This window comes from Manacus candei, unplaced genomic scaffold (genome assembly GCF_025592945.1).
Source record: "Manacus candei isolate 608988 ecotype Guabito, Panama unplaced genomic scaffold, ASM2559294v1 h1tg000014l, whole genome shotgun sequence".
NCBI lineage: Eukaryota > Metazoa > Chordata > Aves > Passeriformes > Pipridae > Manacus > Manacus candei.
In genome coordinates, this window is record NW_026138062.1 from 15,978,624 (window position 1) to 15,999,135 (window position 20,512).

Here is a 20,512-nt window from a genome sequence, read left to right on the forward strand (position 1 = left end):
CATGCTATTTGGCAGAACAGATGCTTCTTAGTTTGTTATTTGCACCTGGCTGAAAACTTTGGAGGTAGACACAAGGGCAATGCAAGCAATCATATAGGAATTGCAGGATAAACATTCTCCCTATACCCTCCCTGCTCCAGAATATCAAAAATTCCTTTGTGAAATAAATAAACAAATTAAAGATACAAAAGTGATGTTTTTAGAATGGATCCTGTAAATTCAATTCTTCACAGACATGGTTGGATTCAAACCTTTCCTGCTCAGGAGCAAACAACAGAAAGACATGCTAAGATAAGCCTAAGAACAGTCCTATTTGTGTCTTATTCTGTTCCCTGCAACATCCTGTCTTTATGTCAGTACAAAATTCCTTATTGCATTTTTAAATTATGTCAATCTTGGACTTAACATTACAATGTGTTCTCTTCATGAACTAGCTACAATCTTTCCTCTCAAACCTGTGTTTCTAAATCTCCTATGTATTATCTCACATATTTTGTCCCTCAGTTACTTCCATTCCTTTGCATGTTTCTCTTCTCTGACTTTCTCCCTCCAAACTATTCTAAAAAATTGCAAGTAATGTTTGAGTAGGGTGAAGTGGTGCTGTTATTTTAGAGAGTGTAGATAAAGAACTTCAGAAGCAAAATAATTGTCTGCCAAGTTCCTTTTTTTCCTGTCTTTTATTTTCCTTCCCCCACAAAGAGTCTGGGGCAATTGCAAAGGCTGCTGTAAAAGGCAAAATATTTAGGGCAGAGTATGTAAAGAAAAAGATTAGAAAAGAGGTGAGATAGACATGTGCAACATATGGTTATATAGTTTTGGGACCGGTAATTATTCAAACCACAGGGATTTGCATAATTAAAAAATTATGATACAGTTGCGGGTCTGTAGTTTATAGAAAATCTCTCTCTACAGGCTGTGATAATTTTAAGTAATGTTTGTGTTAAATTCAAGGCCATATTTCCTTATAGCAGGAGTAGAACCATCAGTAAGTTGGAAGTAAAATAACTGCAAAATATTAACAAGTAAATTTGAAAATATGACTCACACTCTGTACGTTGTATACTTACTTTAAAATTTAGGAGTTATTTAGTCAGTACTCAGACAGCAGGGTTACTATTTTAAGAACAACAGCTTTTCAGGACAGAAATTTTATGTTCAATTTCTTTATAAAACACTTTCCAAATGCTTTATTAGGTTCTGGGAATGAACAGTCCCTTGGCCCCTGGCTGCATTGGTGAACGGATACTACAGTGCATATATACAGTCTATAGTCGGGAACATTTTACTTTTCTAAACTGAATAAATATACCTCCTTAAAATTTACATATTTTGAATACACATCTTTATATTTTTCTGATTTTTCAAGGAAAGTGCACAGGCATAATTATAGCACAGGAAGAGGGAACAGGCTATGATAGCAGACAGGCAAGGACCATGGCAAAGAAACATTTTATTGTCACTGTATGTGTTTCAAACAATAAAATGAAAATCTACAAGTGCTAATAATAAAATCAGTTATAATAATAAAATAAGTTAGATAAGTTGTAATTATAAAATAAGTTATGAATACTGAAAGAAACTTTAAGGAACATAAAACAATGATACTGCATTAAAATGTTGTCTAATAATTTGTACTTAAAGAGCATTTAATCTTATTATTCACATTAACTAAAATGAATCAGAATTCTAGGAAAAAAAAGTGTTCTATTGTTCCTGAAATATGTTGTATATGGGAAACCAAGTTATACCTGAAAGTTGAAGACAGAAAATAGTTCTTGTGTCCTAAAACTTTTGTTTTCAAAGTATTTATTGTTGAAAACTATTTTAAAGTGTCAGCATTGTTTTATCTATATTCTCATAGAAAACAAATATAATAGAAAAATTGCCTGCAGGCCCTTCCTTTGTCTTGAATTGCCATAGCCTGCATTACCAAAACCTATATGGTGTCTCCCCTTTCATTCTGCTATATGAAATACTAACAACTGACATAAGAACTAGAATATGGTTCATCTAAATTTTAGTGTTTACATTATACATGTCTACACCTAAACTATACAGTCAATGCTGAGTATAGTCAATACTGATGCAGATAGTACACTCGGTCTAGTCAAGACCAGCATTTACTACACAGGAGAGATGTACAGAATCCACTAGCAGCACTGACCATCACTACCCTGGGAGCTTATACAAATAGCTCAAATTGCAGATACTTACATTTTCATGTTTAAAGCTGTGTCCATCCCCTCTCCTGATAGAATGAACTGAATCCATTCCAGTTATCGAAACCAGTCAGGAAATTGAACAAAGGAAGAAATTGCGTCTGTTCAGAAAATACTGTAGCACTGTGTCTGTAGTGAAATATCATCACTCTATTATTATTGTTTAAATTTATCTTTTACCTGTCTCTGTTTTCATTCCTACTCTGTGAAACTTTTTGTCTGCTGCCATCATCATATTCTTCCCACCATCTTACTTTCATCTTACTATCTGCTTTTATCCTTTTTCTTTCATATTTTCCCAGTTATTTTACTTCTACCTACTTAAATTTCATGAATAAATATATGACCATAGACTGAAAAAATATTTGATGCTATCACATTATTTATTTCTATATGCCTTACTTCTCTTCTTCTGCCTATGTCTGGTTTTTAGTCTGTAATATATAAAGTTGATTTTTACTTTCATTTTTCCAGTACCTAGCATAGTGGGACATATTTGTGAATGGTTCTTTACCTGCCACCATATGATTAATAATGTAGATTTTTCTGGTCCAGAAATCTACAGCCTATTTAAATGAGAAATTTATTTGTTTTATTTAGCTATATCAAAGGTAATAAATTTACAACTATTTATAGTTCTAAATGTACCAATACATTGTTATTAATACAGTAAAATCACATCAACATTGCAGTAAATTCAACAATAAACTCTTCACTAATCATTTCCATTTCCATTTGAACACATTTTCTCTTACATGTAGTGTTAAATCAATTTATTTCTGTTTCTTCTTTCTACTTCTTTTTTCCCCATACTTCTAACAGTTTTTTGTGGTATCTGAGAAAATCATAGCTCCGTGAACCTGTGGAACAGAGGCTTAATCTGCTATCATAGGGCATCCAACAGAACTGTCATTGTAATGTGTGCTTAAGTTATTTAACTCTACCATGAAAAGACTCCTATGAGATCATGAATAGATGGATAGATAAATAGAAAGAGATATATGTATAATGTTACTGTGAAAAGTCTACAGGGAAAACAAAATTATAAAATTTTACAATTATAGACACTATAGACAAGTCAAAACATTTATGGTCTCTGCTTCAGTAATGTTTCCCATTTCCTGCTTTCTTTCTGATACCATGCTAGTTTAATGACGGACTTGCTTATTTATTCTTTTTCCAGTCATGTAAAGATGGTCTAAAATTACATCAGCTTTCTACTGATAAGAAGAGAGATAAAATATCAATAAGAGATTGAAGTATATAAAAAATTTGAGTATTAATTACTTATTGATTACTTTCTGTAAAGATAGATGTACACCATAATCACTTTGACCTGCATAATTCCATAATACCCATAATATCAATGGCTGCCTAAAGTCAGTAGGTGTCCTTTATTGAAAATATGTATGGAAAAATGTCTTTCACAGCAAAATGATGCACTACCTATCGAAGTTCATATTTCTTACATTGTTTTTACTCACATAAATACATTTGCAATCTATGATTCCTGTCCCACTACACTAAGTAAAATCTAATCTTTTATGAACATCTATTATTATATTATTACCTAAAAGTTATTATGAAAACAAGTTACACTGTCATTCGTGATGAGAAAGACCATGACTTGGCACTTTATTGTATATTTAAGAATGCATTTATGACTAGTATACTTTCCTGGAGCTTTGTGCAGTGAGCTTTTGTTACAGTTTTCTGCATTTTGAGAGTCAATTGAATTGATAACTTGCTCCTTTAATCCTGTTCATCTTGTTTCAATAACTCTAGTTACTCCAGTATCTCAGGGACTAGACACAAACACCCACTATCAATTTTGGCAGAAAAAAATCGTAATCAGGAATTGCTTTTGTGACATTCTTTTGTAGGAACTCTTATACTCCCTGATATATTATTTAATTTCTCTATCTCTAAAATAGAGACTTAAAGATAGACACTATATTCTACTTTCCCAGGCAGGTTCTGCTTAACTAACCTGATCTTCTATGACAAGGTGACCCACTTAGTGGATGAAGGAAAGGCTATATAAGTTGTCTGCTTGAAATTTAGTAAAACCTTTGACACCATTTCCCACAGCATTCTCCCGGATAAACGGGGTGCTCATAGCCTGGATGTATGTACTCTTATCTGGGTAAAAACCATCAAGATGTCCAAGCTGAAAGAGAGATGGTAAATGGATTTAAATCCTATTGGCAGCCACTCACAAGTGGTGTGGTCAGGACAGTGCCATTTAATATCTTTACTTGTGATCTGGATGAAGCGATCTAGTGCACCTTCAGGCAGTTTGCAGATGACATCAAGTTGGTGGGAGTGTTGATCTGCTGCAGCGTAGGAAAGCTCTGCAGAGGGATCTTGGGTAGACTGTCTGGATTGGCAGAGACCAGTTGTATGAGTTTCAATAAGCTGAAGTACTAGGTCTTGCACTTGGGTCACAACAACCCCATGCAGCACTACAGGCTTGCGGTAGAGTGGCTTGAAAACTGCCTGGTGGAAAAGGACCTGGGGGTGTTGATTTACAGACAGCAGAATATGAGCTATCAGTGTGCCCAGGTGACCAAGGAGGCCAATGACATCTTTTCTTGTATCAGAAATATTCTTGCCAGCAGGACTAGGGAAGTGATTGTTCCACTGTGCTCAGCACTGGTGAACCACACCTCAGGTGCTGTGTTCAGTTCTGTGCCTCTCACTACTAGAAAGACATTGAGGTGCTGGAATGCTCCCAGAGAAGGGCAGCAGAGCTAATGGAAGGTCTGTAGCACAAGTCTTATGAGGAGTGGTTGAGGGAGCTGGTGTTTAGCCTGGAGAAGAGGAGGCTCAGGGGGGACCCTCAACTACGTGAAAAGAGGTTGTAGCAAGGTGGGTGTCAATCTCTCCTGTCAAGTAACAAGTGACAGGAAATGTTCTCACTAGAAGAGGTTTATATTGGATATGAGGAAAAGCTTCTTCGCTGAAGATGTTATCAGGCAGTGGAATTGCCCAGGGAAGTGACAGACTCCCCATCCCTAGAGGTATTTAAAAGATGTGTAGATGTGGCACTTGGGGATGTGGTTTAGTGGTTGACTTGGCAGTGCTGGGTTACTGGTTGGATGTGATTCTGTGATCCACTTAGACTCCTTGGTGCAACTTTGGTCCATTTCTATATGTCCTAACAGTGGATACTGGGAAGAAAAGCTTTGCACCTCCCTCTCCACTTCAACTCCTCAGGAAGCTGTAGAGAACAATGAATTAACCTCTCAGCCTCCTTTTCCAAATTAGACAACCCCTAAAGACTCCAGCCTCTTCTCACAGGACAGTCCTTACAGCCCTTTCACCAGCTTTTCTGCCCTTCTCTGGATGCATTCAAGGAGCTCCACATCCTTCTGAAGTTGTGGTGCCCAGAACTGCACACAGTACTTCACATGAGGCCACACCAGTGATGAATACAGTGGGTTATCACTTCTTATGATCAGCTGACTGTGCTGTCTTTGGTGCACCCACCCCTGGATAATTCAGAGCTTCTGCTTTCATTTTTTTCAGAGCAAATAAATTAGTTTTAATATTTGTGATGTCAACATTTGGAAATGTAAGGATACTTTCTTTCTGAAAGTATTATATTCAAATATATTCAAACCATAAAATATATGATAAATGAAAAATCAATATTCTAATATGTTATTGATTTTATATATCCAAAGGACCTGATTCTTAAAGAGCTAAACTAATTTGTCTATTATAATCCTGTTGGAATTAATCAAGGTTTTGACTCCTATTCTAGGTGCAGAATATCCTTTTACTTGCAAGATCAAAACAGTTGAGCTAAACAAAAGAATCTATTACTTTGTCAGAAATACCCTATTTTCTTCCTAGGTAGAAGTTTATTCCCTTTTATAATCTAAGTTGTCCTATTACTTGTCCATTTGTATGTGAATGAAGAAGTTCTCAATAATCTGCAATTAAAGTTACCCTAAAATCTCTGTTGATGATATCTTTCAGCGGTTCCACCACCTTTTTGTTGAAAGATTTTTCCTGTTTAATTCCAGCAGAGCCATTGCAATCAAAATATTTTAAAACAGAACAGCACTAAGACAAAACAGGTTTTTTTGTTCAATTACATATTTGTTGGTTTGGGTTTTTTTCCATTACAAGTACCTAATCAGAAAGAATTATCTGAATGTCATTAAACCAAATGCAATACTATGTCTTAAATTAGGAATATCTTAATGTTAATTAAAAAACTATATTTTTGTGTTCTTAGAACCTATTAAATTGGAGAGAGCGCATTAAAAACAGTACTGATGTCTGATATGTGGGGTAAATTTTCCTCCCTTCAATTTAAACAGAGGACTTCATGTAGTTGGGAGTGAAAGCTGGCAGGAATTGTTAAGATTTTAGTTCATAAATATGCATATTTTTTCCTGGATAGTTGTTCATATAAATAATATATAAATAATATATAAATAACAAGAAATTCAAATAAATATGGGACATAGCAGGAGATGGAGAGGATTGCAACGGTCTTTTATTCATATAGTATTTGATTCACTATCTTAAGTGAAAGTGTTTCTTATATGAGGTTTTATCTTGTTGAAAGTTTTGAACGGATCATGCCTAGGAAAAGAAACTGATGGCTACAATCTCCACCCCAGATCATGCAATCAGATTGCAAAGGGCTTCATGAGGTCTCTAGTCCAACTTGCTTCTCAAAGCAGGGTCAGCTATGAGATCTAACCAGACTCATTTGGGTCTTGAAAGCCTTGAAGGATGAAGCCCCAATGTCTATGGATGAACTGTTCAATTTGTTTGACTATCTTCCTGATGAGGACATAGCACCGTTTTTAAAAATTTATTTGCTTGTATTTGTTTGTTTAGGCAGGCTCATATCCAGCTGTATACTGAGACTGCTCCATGACAGGACTGATGTATCAACAGAATAGATGTTGGTTCATTTTGTGGTTGGGGCTATAAGCAGAGGTTACATCTGCTTCTCCATTTGCTGCAGGAACAGGGGAGAGACTGTAGATGTTTTCTACATAGCTATTTAGCGTTGAGGCTCTGTTGTGTAGAGCTTCAGCTGGTGGATTAGTTGAGATGAGATTTTACTCATTTTACAAGTTGCAGGATGATAACCCATGCTGAGAGTCATGGGTGATGAGATTTTTAACTTGGCTCAGTGTTTTTTGAAAAAAGTCTGGAGAATGGAAGACTGGTGTGAAATTAGGAGGCTGGCCTGACTAGAATGATGACAGATACTAAAAAGCTATAGTGACAAATGATAGGAAATTCTAAGGCCTAGAGTTCTTCCTATAGGAACTGTCATCAAATAGTGTTATAAAGATGTCGCTTCCACCTTCTTCTTCATGTGATCTTGGCATCCATAGAGAGTCTATGGGCATACCTGTGCTGAGACAGAACTGACTGGCCTGCATGAAATAGAATTCAGCCAAAAAAAGACAAACTATGCTTTTATGCCCATCAACAAGATAGCTATATTCTTTTAGCTGATTCTATCATCTCTTCTTCATCCATGAGCTGATTTTATCTAAGGACTATGGTAATTTAAGAGATCTTTTTTTTTTTTTGTCTGAAATGCAGTCTAGAATGTATTATATTCGTGTTCCTGACACTAAAGATGATTTTATAGGACTGAAACCTATTTCACTTTGTGTTGTTGTTTTTGTTATTATTATTGTTGCTGTTGTTGTTATTGTATCATCCACATTCTTATCATCGTTACAGATTAGCAAGGTACCTTATTGGATAAACAGAGTTCAAGCACTCCAGAAACTCCTTGATTAGGTGCTCAATATGTAATTTAAGAAAACTTTGTCTCAACTCAGACTTAGCCAATATTAGAAAATATATAGCTGAGCATAATTCAAAGACTCTATTTGTTATGTAAGCACTATTTTCTGAAATCAGAATGGCAAAACTTTTAAACTGTACTCTTTACCATTTGAGTAGACAGTATTTCTTGCTTTATGGTGAACTTGCCACCAGCTGCTGCACGAGAGGAGCCCCAAAGAGAAGATACAAGGACTCCCTGAAACAACATCTCAGCCTTGGCCATATTGACCACCATAACTGGTCTACTCTGGCCTCCAATCGGGAGGTCTGGAGACACACCACCTATAACACTGCTGATGCTTTTGAGAAAGCACGCAGGATCACTCTTGAGGAGAAAAGACAATGCAGAAAGAATCGTGTCTTGCAGAATTTACCACCTAAGGAGTCTTTCTGCTGTGCCTTTTGCAACCAGACATGTCTATCTCGTATTGGCCTTTTTAGCCACCAGCGTGTTTGTAACAAATGTGGGTAGAGCCCTCCCCAAATCTTCATTCGCGAAGCCCAGCCATGAATGAAAGACAGTATTACGGAACTCATGTGCTACAGTTCTAGCTTTTAGCATGAATATATTCCACATATAAAAAATTTTCAGCAGTACAACTTTATTAATATGCATCATTATAATATGCCCTGCAGCACCACCAAAAACCTGTATCAAATAATCTGTATATTTTCTTCTTTCAAACCTGAGGATTTATGCATTTACAACTCAATTTTAAACTAGAGTCAAAAAGAGAAATAAATATGTCTCTTTGAATCAAATGCAAAATTTACTTCATATATCTTATGGCTTCATAAAACTAGAAAGGGATTTAATCCAGTTGTTTTGTTGTATTGTACATTATTGCTGCTCTGCTACACTTAGATACTAATTGAATTTAAATTATGTCTTTTTTAGTTCAATTAACAAAGCTATTGCTTTCATGATGTTTGTTTGCACTCAGTTCATTGCTCTTTTGTTCCAAAGAATGAATGAATCCTGAAATAATTAATTCCCATGGAATTCTAACCTTTTATTATAATCCAAATAGCTAGTTGGTAAAGCTTAATAATTATGTTGATTTTTTTCTGTAGGATATTTAAGCTTTGGAAGCACCATTATGTGTACCATTAAGTTAAAACACCAGTTACATTTCAGATGTATTATCAAGTCACCCTCTTAAGGATTAATTTAAATTCATCTATTATTTAGGTATTTGTAGTTCTGTTTTAAATTTTTCTACTGTCATACTACAATAAATGGAATGCATGACTGACATTCTGGAATCTAGTTAAGTTAATTATTCTTCCTTTATCCCTCTTTTTTTGTTAATAAACTCTTCATTTCTTATAACATCGTTGTGATATCTTGCATATTACGTGCGAGTTAGTTTAAACAGTGGAGGCTTCTTAATGACATTTTCATTACTAAATGGTAAGTTATATTACGCATAATGGTCTTTATAGTTTTTTAATTAATCTTCGAAAGTAATTCAAATTACTAAACTCAGAAGGAAATAGTTTTGACTGGATATGGAAACATTCTTGAAATATTTTGCTTCAGATTGTAAGTATAGCATTCTCTACTTCCAGCAGAAGCATGTCTGAAAGAAACCCTACACAAGTATCTAAAATAAGAACAAAAACATGAATGCAAATTAAAATACTACTTCTAATCTTAGATGACAATATACATTGTATGGAAGATTGGAATCAAGTGTAAAAACATTAGTATTTTATATAATTATTTCACTGAACTTTAAAAAATCATAAAGTTAGAGCATAGTGTTATTTGAAGTTGTAATATTTTGTTTCTATAGCAGCCATTTAGATTTTCTTTTTTTTCATGCTACTTGAAGAGGTAAGAAAGGTAATCTATCACACACACATGCACATATTTGAGGGACTACTTTATTTAAAAAAAAAAATTTCAAGATGTACGTCTAATCAGAAAATATTATCAAAGTTTTAACACTTTTAGGGAAAAAAAAGAGAATAAAAAGAGAAACATTGCCTTTTTAAATACATTTTTATACATAATTCTATTATTATTATTATTCTATCTCATCAGGTGCTACGACTATTGAAAAGTATGATCTCAGAACAAATATATGGATTCAGGCTGGAGTAATGAATGGCAGGAGGCTTCAGTTTGGTGTTGCTGTCATCGATGACAAGCTGTTTGTCATTGGAGGCCGGGATGGCTTAAAGACATTAAACACTGTTGAATGTTACAATCCAAAGACCAAGGCTTGGACTGTGTTACCACCTATGTCGACACATAGGCATGGCTTAGGTAAGAAAAACATTATTTTTAAATGATACCTCAGTTTTCAGTTATGTAATTTGCAGTGAAAAACTGAAAACTCAGTACACTTAAGCTGTCGTAGCATTCTGACCAGTAATAATAACTTCTTGTTAGATCACTATGTATATTGAAGGTTAAAGTAAATTTTTATTATTTGACAAAATAATACTGGAAAAAGAAACCCCAAACCAAAAAATAAATGGCAGAGGAACGCTGAAACTTACATAAATTAGTGAGAAAATTCAGATCTGTATGCATTGATTTTGAAAAAGGGCATTTTTAATTTTTCAAGCAGTCAAGGGACTATTTTAATCAGAATTATGTGTTTACATTTATCTATTATGATAGGATATAAAGGTTATAAAGACTGTCAATGAGGGACTGATATGCTTTTCAAAGTATTTATAGCAATAACTTCATCACGGCTGAAAGGATATTTTTTCCTCAAGTGTTTTCAGATAAGTTGGGTTTTGTTTTGGTTTGATTTTATGATAGTATTATCAATGCCATTGTCATCATTAATCAAACCACACTGTATTCCTCTTCCCTATTGTTTTTTTAAATTAAATAAAATACAGTTCTTCTGCTTCCTTGAAAAAAAAAAGAGTCCTTCTATTATATATCTCATATATATTTATGGTAGGAAAAAAGCTCTAGTTTATTCAATTACATAATTAATTTTGTGAAGTTTCAGAAATAGTATAGTGATGAGATTTTCATGCTTAAATAAAGGAGTTTAGAATCTGTAAGTCATACTACGTATACTGGAATACCCACCAGAATATAAATTTATAAGGTATGGAAAACCGAACTCCTCATTATGTGTTCTACTAAAATCACTTGGTGTGATAGAGTTATTACAACATGATGAAAAGTAGAAATGGGAAAGAAGTGTTGGGAGGAAAGGGTAAAAAGAGGATGAATGGTGACAAGGATGGTAGATTTGCTCAGGTGACCTTGCAGCTGGGAATGCCAAGGCCTGGAGAATAACAGTTGGGGAAACCCCATATATCATGCCTAGTGCTGTTTATCCTCTGTTTTGAGAAGCAGAATTTATGTGTAGAGATAATGTAGGTGTTTGGGGAGACTTGGAGGCACTCTCATGGACATACTTGAGCTCCTTCTTTTGGGAGAGAGATCAAAGCTCAGAGATCATAAAAAGCACAGGGGAGATCACAACACAGTGGTAAACTACATGTGTGCGTATCCTTGATAAATGGGTGCCAACAGCAGGCTGGCTGCCCACCAGGATAGCCTGAGCCTGACGGTGCCTGTATTCTCACTGGTGTGTCTCTGCCTGGCTGTTACTTTGGGGTCATCTGGTTAGGGAGGAAATGAAATAGGTTTACTCTTTGCATTTCAGCTGTGGTTTTGTGGTTATTCTGGCTGCCTGCCTGTGTCAACTCACACAACAGGCTATGTTATCTTGTCCATTCCCCTGAGTTACAACTAACAGCAAGTCCTTTAATGTACTGTTGGGTCAATATTGCAGAAAATGAACATGCTTTCCTGCCCCTCCAGTCACAGCATTGGACACATGTAATGCATACATACTGCTGCTGTTAAACAAGTCTTAACATATAAAACAGTGATGGGAATCTATATCAGATGGCATCATGACACTAAACAGCTCTGTGATTTAGAATTGTTTCCTAAGTTTAAATTTAATTATAAATTAGAAAGCACATGAGAAAATACATAAATTACATGCAGAAATATATGTAATATCTCTTTTACCAGTGTTCCAAAATTTTACAGAATCTGTTATTAGTTTCAGTACTGTTCCCAAAGGTAGTAAAAATACAATAACTTCAGCTAAAACACAGGAAAGTATTATTAAAACATTATGGAATTCTTGATAGAGAAAAAACTTTTCCCAGTGACAAAAGAAATGGATCCATGATCAAAAACCCTTGACGATCAGTTAAAAAAACAATTTTGGACCAATCATTTTACAGATGCTTTTGGTCAATAGATTTAAAAAATACCATTATAATTTAAGTCGAGGACAGTTGAGGTTATGACGAGAAAAACTGGTACACTTTCTATAGGAAAAAAAAGGAACAGCTGAGGCATTTGACCACTGAAGGGTTTTTTTTGTTTTCTGTGGAATCACTTTTGAATTTTTCTGTTGAAGAAATTCTGGCTTTTTGTAAACAATATCTAAAATGAGGAAAGAAACGTAAAATGAGGAAAGAAACATAAACTGAGGTGATTAAATGCAGTTGTTTGGGAAGCATTAGAGATGTGCTCTCTATTTGGAATTGTGTAAGAATCATGATATATTCTTCCTGAGAAGCTTAGTTAATAGAATTTAATTGCTTTTTTTATTGCAACTTTTTTCAAAATATCCCATACAGTTATTAGTTCAGTAATACCCTTTGTAATAAGAAATTAGTCTGAAGTAATAAATCTTTTTTGTTAGTTTTCTAAACTATGTGCTATGTTATATCCATGTAGTGGTAATGCTAGAGCAGTTTGAATTGGTTTGTATACAGGATTAGAAATAAGCACCCATCCTTTTCATGAATGTCTTTTTGTTGACATAGCAAAAAATTTTCAGATGTAGCCCATTGTAACTGAAGTCACAACCAGGTAATACAATTCACTTTATCCTGTCTTCATATAATCTTCAACAGATCCATGTATATATAAGTTAATATATGTAGAAATGAGGAAATAAAAACTGTCAGGTCTTGTAGTGAAAGTACATAGTGTAGGAAGTCATATGTTAGGCAGTTTCAAAACTGCCATTGAAAGATGAGGGAAAGCTCTGGTAATGATAGTGTTTGCAATAAGTCATGCTTAACTACAAAAAAGAAAGGGCAGACTGTGAGATGCAAAATTATTATTTAAAATAATAGTGATTATAATATCCCTGTTGAGTAATCCATAAACCAGAACGGAATATGAAAGAGCAATAAGACACCAGAAAGGCAGTGAAAGGCAGAAATGAAATGTAAAACTGATTATGGTTTATAAATTCAGCAATTTTGTGAAGCAATTCTGCATCCAGTTTCTTCGCTGAACTTAATAGTCTACACAGAGGAGAAGAGAGAAAGGAAACCAGTGATAGCCTAATTAAAATTTTAGATATCAAATCCAGTGAAACCAAGATTTAAAAAAAAACCAAGCAAACAAAAGATTGATACTGAGTTTGTCTTTCCAAAATAAATGATTTCGTGCCAAGCTAAAGTCTGAAAATAAGCTATAAATCTTTTGGTTCAGAAGGAGAATATTAGTACCAATATTATGTTTATAATCTAAAATGTAATTCCTAAATCATCATAAAAAGAATCATATTTGGACAGTGTAGTTCCATTTAGATTTTTTTTATAGGAACATATAAGAACATTGCAAACTAGAACCTTAGAGACAAAATTTGGGTACCACAGCTTAAATTACTTTTTATCAGCTGTACTTAGCAGTGGAAAGCTCTTTTTTTTTTATTTCAGGGAAAATTAAAGCTAGCATAAGCTAGCTTTATGCTGTTATACAGACATTAAGAATCTGAATTTGTACAGAAACAGACTCAAAGCAATGACAGTTTCCAGTAGTTCAAATTTGGTCATTAAGGCCATTGACTCTCAAATGTCATTTTCCACTTTTTTATTTAGAAGTGAGTTTTGCCTCTAACGTGGGTGAACAGAGCAAATACACTAAACATAGTTGCAGCATCTTAATGAATGTTTTAATTTTTTCTTTAAAACACAGAAGAAAACACTCATAAATAATTTCCTCTTAACCAAATGAGACAAAATATTCTCAGCCAGCTCAATGTAGTCCTGTGTAGTTGCAAATGTTTAGGTATACCCTAAAGAAAAATAATATATGTATTCACAAAAGAATTAATAAGTCTTGCTTTCCAGTCAGTAATCCACTTCTAAGAAACAAAGCTGAGAAGCTTTTTTCAAATAAATATAGAATTTTGCAATTGGATTTAATGTAAGGACATATAGAATCAGCCTATTGCTAGCCTTGTGTTGCTCTTTATTCAGCCTGAAGTGCTAATTTGGACATATTGAATTTCACCTTCAGATGAATGGAGGAGTTTTCCATTAAATAGGAGTAGAATAAAAGCTTCAGAGTTAACCTACAAAAGAAAGGCACTCTTTTGAAAAATAGGAATATTTTCTTAATAGGAATACTTCTTAATAGGAATACTTCTTAATAGGAATACTTTTAATAGGAAATACTTCTTAATAGGAATACTTTTAATTTTTTCTATCATAGCTGAGTATAAGAAAAATTGGAGTATTATAATTAAACACAAATATAAATAATTTTCAGTCTAGGTACATTAGGTAGATTGCATTTTCCACTTCTTCACAGGTGATTTAGCCAAGAATGCTCTACTGAAAAATATAATTTTAAAAGCCAGTTGTATCTGTGGTAATGCAAATATAACTTAGATTCCAGTTGCACTTGAAGTTAGAAAACCAAAGAAGTTGTATTGAGTGTGTACGTATAACTTGAGAGACGTCAAAAATATATGATCTTGAAAAACTGTTTAAGACACAAAACTAAAACAAAAATTATAGTAAATTTGTAGGAAAACTTCTATTTAAAAAAAACTAACATAGTAATGAAGAACATAATATCTTAAAGGGCTAGTAGGTAGTATCAATGAAACTGCTTACCAGTTTAGTAATTTCTGGTAGAATTATTCCTTCATAAAGCAATAAATTGAAAAAATATTATATATAATAAAGTTTCTATATATAAATATTGTCATGAAGCAAATATTTTTAATCCCTTTGCTTTCCATTGATGACATAAAGAAAGTAATTTTCAACAATAAATTTGTAACATTTCAACAGCTTTTTAAAATGAGCCTTCAGTGCAATACCAGAAAAAGTATCAGATACTAACCTTGATAGATCTATAATAGCAAAACAATATATGATTATATTGAAACAAGTAAAGGAGAAAACAAATCTAACACAAATTTATAATGAACAGGTCATTACAATGAAAATTATGAGGATTAAATATGCAGTTTATGGAGCCAATAAAGTCTACTTTACTTTATGCCAGATAAACTTTATTTGTAAACAAAGCCTTTAAAGAATGAGTGTTACTAAGAGATTTTTTAAAATACTTTGACCAGGAAAATATATGCCAAAGGATTTATGAGCACAGTTGATCAGGTACACAGTAAAGTAGCAAAACCACTAAACGTACAGGCTGTCTGAGTTTTACCTTTTTCATGAAATATTATAAAACATAGATTATTGTTTGTTGAACACTGAAATCTGATGATGAATGATACTGCTCTTTAGACCTAGTTTGAAGGATGATTTTCAAGTCAATGAGAGTTGAACTTTCATCTTCCATTTTAAAAACATTTGTCGTAGCAGTTAAGCAATTGTGTTATTTTAGATAGTGCTTAAGCCCCAATAAATACATGCTTGTGTATGGAGTTCCAATCTATGTGAAAGGTGTGGTAGAAACCGTTAAAGTATACTGGGAATATAAATAAAAGTTTGGTACAACCTTAACACTCCCATCCGTGATAACTGTAAAATAAGCTATAAAAATGAAGAAGATAAAAAGAATCTTTGTTCTTCTTTCTCCACTAAGTTGCAGAATAGCTTTTTCTTTTTATGTACCACTATTGTTACCAAGGAGGCAAAAATGACAAATTACATCTTCCATCAACATAGAAAAGAAAATAAGTAGGGTTTTCTTCTGCATTTGGATATATTTTTTCTTTTGGAGTTTTACAGCAAACTAAATCTAAATTTCATGTATGTTTTGTGTATGTAAAAGAAACCAGACTGTGGAGATTAAAAAGAACAGACAGATCCATGAGAATCTGAGATTCCATTCTGGACATCAGGGCAGATATGAACCTGCAGTGTCCTTATGAACTGGAGGCCAGAGATGAAAGGCAGGAAGAAAGAAATGTCAGTAAAATGAAGACAATTGAATTAGCATTGAAACCAACAGATTAGCTCATACCCTATTGGTATGATAAAACTGTAATTATTTATGATTAATTAATTTCCCAGAAGTGCTGTAAGCAGAGCAACTATTTATACATAAAAGAATTCTTGAAAGATATAATCATATTTTTTGCTGAATGTTTGTTACAGTGCAAATCAGCTAAAACATTGGATAAAGGAAACTTTTCCTGTTACTAGTTATTAAAGCATATTGAACACTGGAAATATTATACCACTTCATACTACCACACATATAATACTGAACAAATTCTACTGCACTGGGCAATGATATTCCGTATTTCCAGATGTATGCGGCAGTATTTAGATACTCTGAGGAAATGACCATGATTGTTCAATTGAAGCTTAAATCAACAGAGCTGTCACGGATGCATCCTCTACATGTCAAATCTGCAGCATACTCTGCTAGTGCAGGAAATCTGAGGTGCTTTTGGACCTTCATATATTGGCAATCATAAACAATACTTTCCATCATGAAGATCACATTCATATATTGATTATGTGCTTCAAGAGTAGAAAGAAAAATTTTCGCTGCTTTGTTACTTGTGCAACACGAAGAAACAGTTTCCATGTTGTTGTGATTTAACCCCAGCCAGCAATTTAGCCCCACAGAGCTGCTGGCTCTCTGGCCCCTGGTGGAGTGGGGAGAGAAGCAGAAGTACAAAAAATGAACTTCTGGGATGGGATAAAGGCAATTTAATAGGTAAAGCAAAAGCTGCACATGCAAGGAAAGCAAAACAAGTAATTCTTTCAGCACCTATCATCACCTGAGCATTAAGTAGAATAGTTTTTCAACAGATCACAGAGTGCTCTGACATAGCTTATTGTTTACCCTTTCAGAAGCAGGTCTTAAGAGATTAGTTTGAGAAGCTTTCTTTTATGCAATATTGATTAGTAATGTGTACCTCTATGTAGTTAAATTATTGTTATTTTTAATGTGAAAATCTCAGGAGAAATATGTCATTCTGGCTGCTTTCACTATGTATTGACATAAGGCCTGAGTGTTTAAAAGTATTTTTTCTGCAATATTGATTTGCATGTATATTAGATTTTTGCTTTGGATTTACTTCCTAATCATGGGGAGCATTACAGAGATTTTTTTTTCTGAATTATTATGTATATTTTTATTGTACTTTACACCTTCAGTAAGTAGTAGATCATGACCCAATCCACTAAAGAGTTACAAATCATAACAACAACACTTATAATAATTTCTGGGTCACGTTCTCAGGATAATAGTGTGGCAGTGTTAAGAATCTAGTGTCTTGTCTAAAAAACTGAATGTAATGCAAGAGTACACAAGCAGATCTTTACTTCTATAAATTTGTATTATATTAATATGTTAGTATAATATCTTTGGCGCAAGAGAGCAGTGATATTTCTATAATTCTTTAAATCAGCCTCAATACTTGCTTGTGAATAAACATAGGAATAGGTATTTTCAACAATGAGTCACTGAATATTCACTAAGGAAGGTAGGAGGTCTAATTCTCCAGTTAATCACCCACTTAATTCCCAGCTTGGCCTATGGCAGTCTTATATGCAGCATCTGAAGAATGATAATTGTATTTCACACCCAGTTAATATTATGGTTGTGAGAACTAAATACGAGGTTTAATTCATTGATGCATAATTTAAAACAAATTAGACTTTACTTTCTCTGACACCACAACTGTGGAAGAAAAGTGGTTTAAGACTTAAAGGGCAAGAACAGAGTAAGGAAAAGCAGCAATGTTAGTTACAATTAATACAGAATTGTCTAATTATGCTTCTGTGGATGTGGGTAAGAAAGGAGATTGTTAGAAATGTACTCCTACTTGTAAACTAAATAAATGCAGAGCTTAAAAGTGTATTATTCAATCAAGTTTAATATTTGGATAACAAATCACTGATTGTCTTCTCACCTTCAATGTCATGATATAGTGTCTGTCTGTGATGCTTTTTCAAATTTCAATATGTGAAATTAGATCCATTAGGCACATAAGGAAATGCAGAGTTAAAAATATAATAGGCAGTGTTCCTTTATTTTGTAACATCAGAGAAAAGCAATTTAAAAATCCAAATCCAGTTTTTAAGTATAAATAATGGGAACTGTACAGATCTCAGCACCTAATTAAACATAATAGGGGTTTTGCTGAATAGCTTTGTGAAGGCAAGCAAAAGTAAAATGCCTGCCATTGCACACTGGACAATATTAATTTTTTAGATCTCAGTTTAAAAATTACACTGTTTGCTTTCGTAGATTCCTAAGTCTAAATACTTAGAGGAATTATTTTTAAGGTACTTATGTTTGTTTGCTTCTGTTTTAGTTCAAGAATCTACCAGTTTCTGAATTATTGTTTTCTACAAATTAGAGAAGTAAGATCTGATTCCACCAGTTTCCAGTTTCTTTGTTCAGATATATAATAACCTTGATTATTTTTAATGTAATTCTCTTACAATAAAATACTCCCTTTCTGAATGTATTATTGCTTTTCTCAGAAAACAACAGAGCACTAGCATTGTGTGAAACATTAAATCCAAGAGGATTTCTTCTTTCCTTGTGCCTTAAACTAGTTCTGCCAAATTATTGAAGATGAGGTACAGGAAGAAAAGCTGTGAGGGCCTCGTGTCCTTCCTCTTCTCATAGCAAACTGTCCTGGAAGAACTAATAGTACTATTCTTGTGTGCAATTTGCTTAATGACAATCAGACTTCAAGTGTCAGCTGAAAATTATTATTTTCTCATTGAGGAAACAGGAAAAGTCTGTTCTATATATTTTAATAAAAACATCTACATTCTGAGTGTAAATCTAGGTGAATGTTTATTATCTAGTGGAACTAGATGACAGAAAACAACAAAATTATGTACTCTGGTGTCAATTTACTGTAGGACACATACTGAACGTTAAAACCTGTTTCATGAAGTCAAAATGAACTCTCATCTTCTAACACACTGTTCAGTATCTTGACTGCAAAAAGGTGAAAAATCATATCTCAAGAGACCATGCAGAAATTGGCTGCACCATTTAGAAAAAATAAAAAGTATATAGAGTTCAGTCCCTTTGCTCTTAAAGGAGTAGGAATTATACAGTGTGCTAATAGGATTGGAACTCTGACATTTCAACAGAAACTATTTTAAATAAATTTAATTTTTTTTCCTATTAAAACAAACGACCTGGAACATTCAGAAAAGTGAATGACCTTGTTTCATCAATTTTACTGGAAAATATTTTGCTTTGTGATCTTGGCAGAATGTATCCCTTAAGATTTTCATTGTGGTATTTCCATTTGCAGTTACCATGGACTGTTCAGTAACTTCAGTACAGGTTGACACAGGGGTGAGATGTACTGGAATCCATCCATTCTGTATGATAGGGAGGCTAAAAGCAACACCTTTGGACTGCCCTTTAATTTGTATATACAATATAAAAATCATGTAGAAGTTCTGGCATCTAAACTTTAAACGAATTCAAATGCTTGAATTCAATACTTGAATATATGACACAATCCACTGTAATATAAAATGTGTATTTAATTATTTTCTTGGGGGAGTTGATTACATTATTTTTACTACTCATTAAATTTTTTTGAAACATATGGTGCAAGCACTGCCTAATGGTGAAAGAAAATACTTCTTCATTGCTTAGAGCTTTTCAAACTTGGTTTCTTAGAAAGCATAAGAATTAGACAGTGGGGCTTCATAGGTAGGTGGCTTTGAGCACAGGTAATAGAAGCAGGCAAGAGATGCAACAGTTTGTACATCAGCTGCCACAAAATGGAGCCAAAACTACTGAGGGCAATATATTGGGTTCTGCAATGGCCGCTCTGGGAAATATGTCTCTGGAGAAAAGAGGGACCCAGAAGAGCTGACAGATTTTCCAAGGATCACTTGCTTTAATCTATCTTGATGTGCAGAAAATCAATCAAGAAAGTAGGAGGATGTATTGAGAGCTTCTGATTAAAGTCAAACTGAAAGAGTAGCGTGCAAGTGGTGGAAAATGCACAAGTGACCCAGGAGAAATACAGAGGTGCTGGAGGGATCATCTTAGGAAAGGCAAAGCTCATTTTGAGTTGAATCTGATGGGTGACTTGAAGGGCAACAAGAAAGGCTTTCTCGGGTCTTTAAACAGCAAAAGGAAGACTCAGGGAAAATGTGAACTTTTTTTTCCTGGTTGGGGCAGGTGACCTGGTGAGAAAGACCACAAAAAAAGGATGAAGTAC

The 20,512-nt window shown here is 33.9% G+C and overlaps 1 protein-coding gene across 3 annotated transcripts in view; it reads left to right on the forward strand.

Annotated features, from left to right (window-relative positions):
- The window catches only part of KLHL1 (kelch like family member 1), a 205,344-nt gene that overhangs the window by 157,558 nt on the left and 27,274 nt on the right, over positions 1-20,512 (forward strand). For 2 of the 3 annotated variants that reach the window (XM_051780454.1, XM_051780456.1), the window contains one exon: positions 10,108-10,332. The exons of the other annotated variant lie outside the window; for it this stretch is intronic. In XM_051780454.1, the coding sequence (XP_051636414.1) occupies positions 10,108-10,332 (225 nt within the window). The remainder of the gene's footprint in view (positions 1-10,107; positions 10,333-20,512) is intronic. 3 annotated transcript variants of the gene reach the window in all.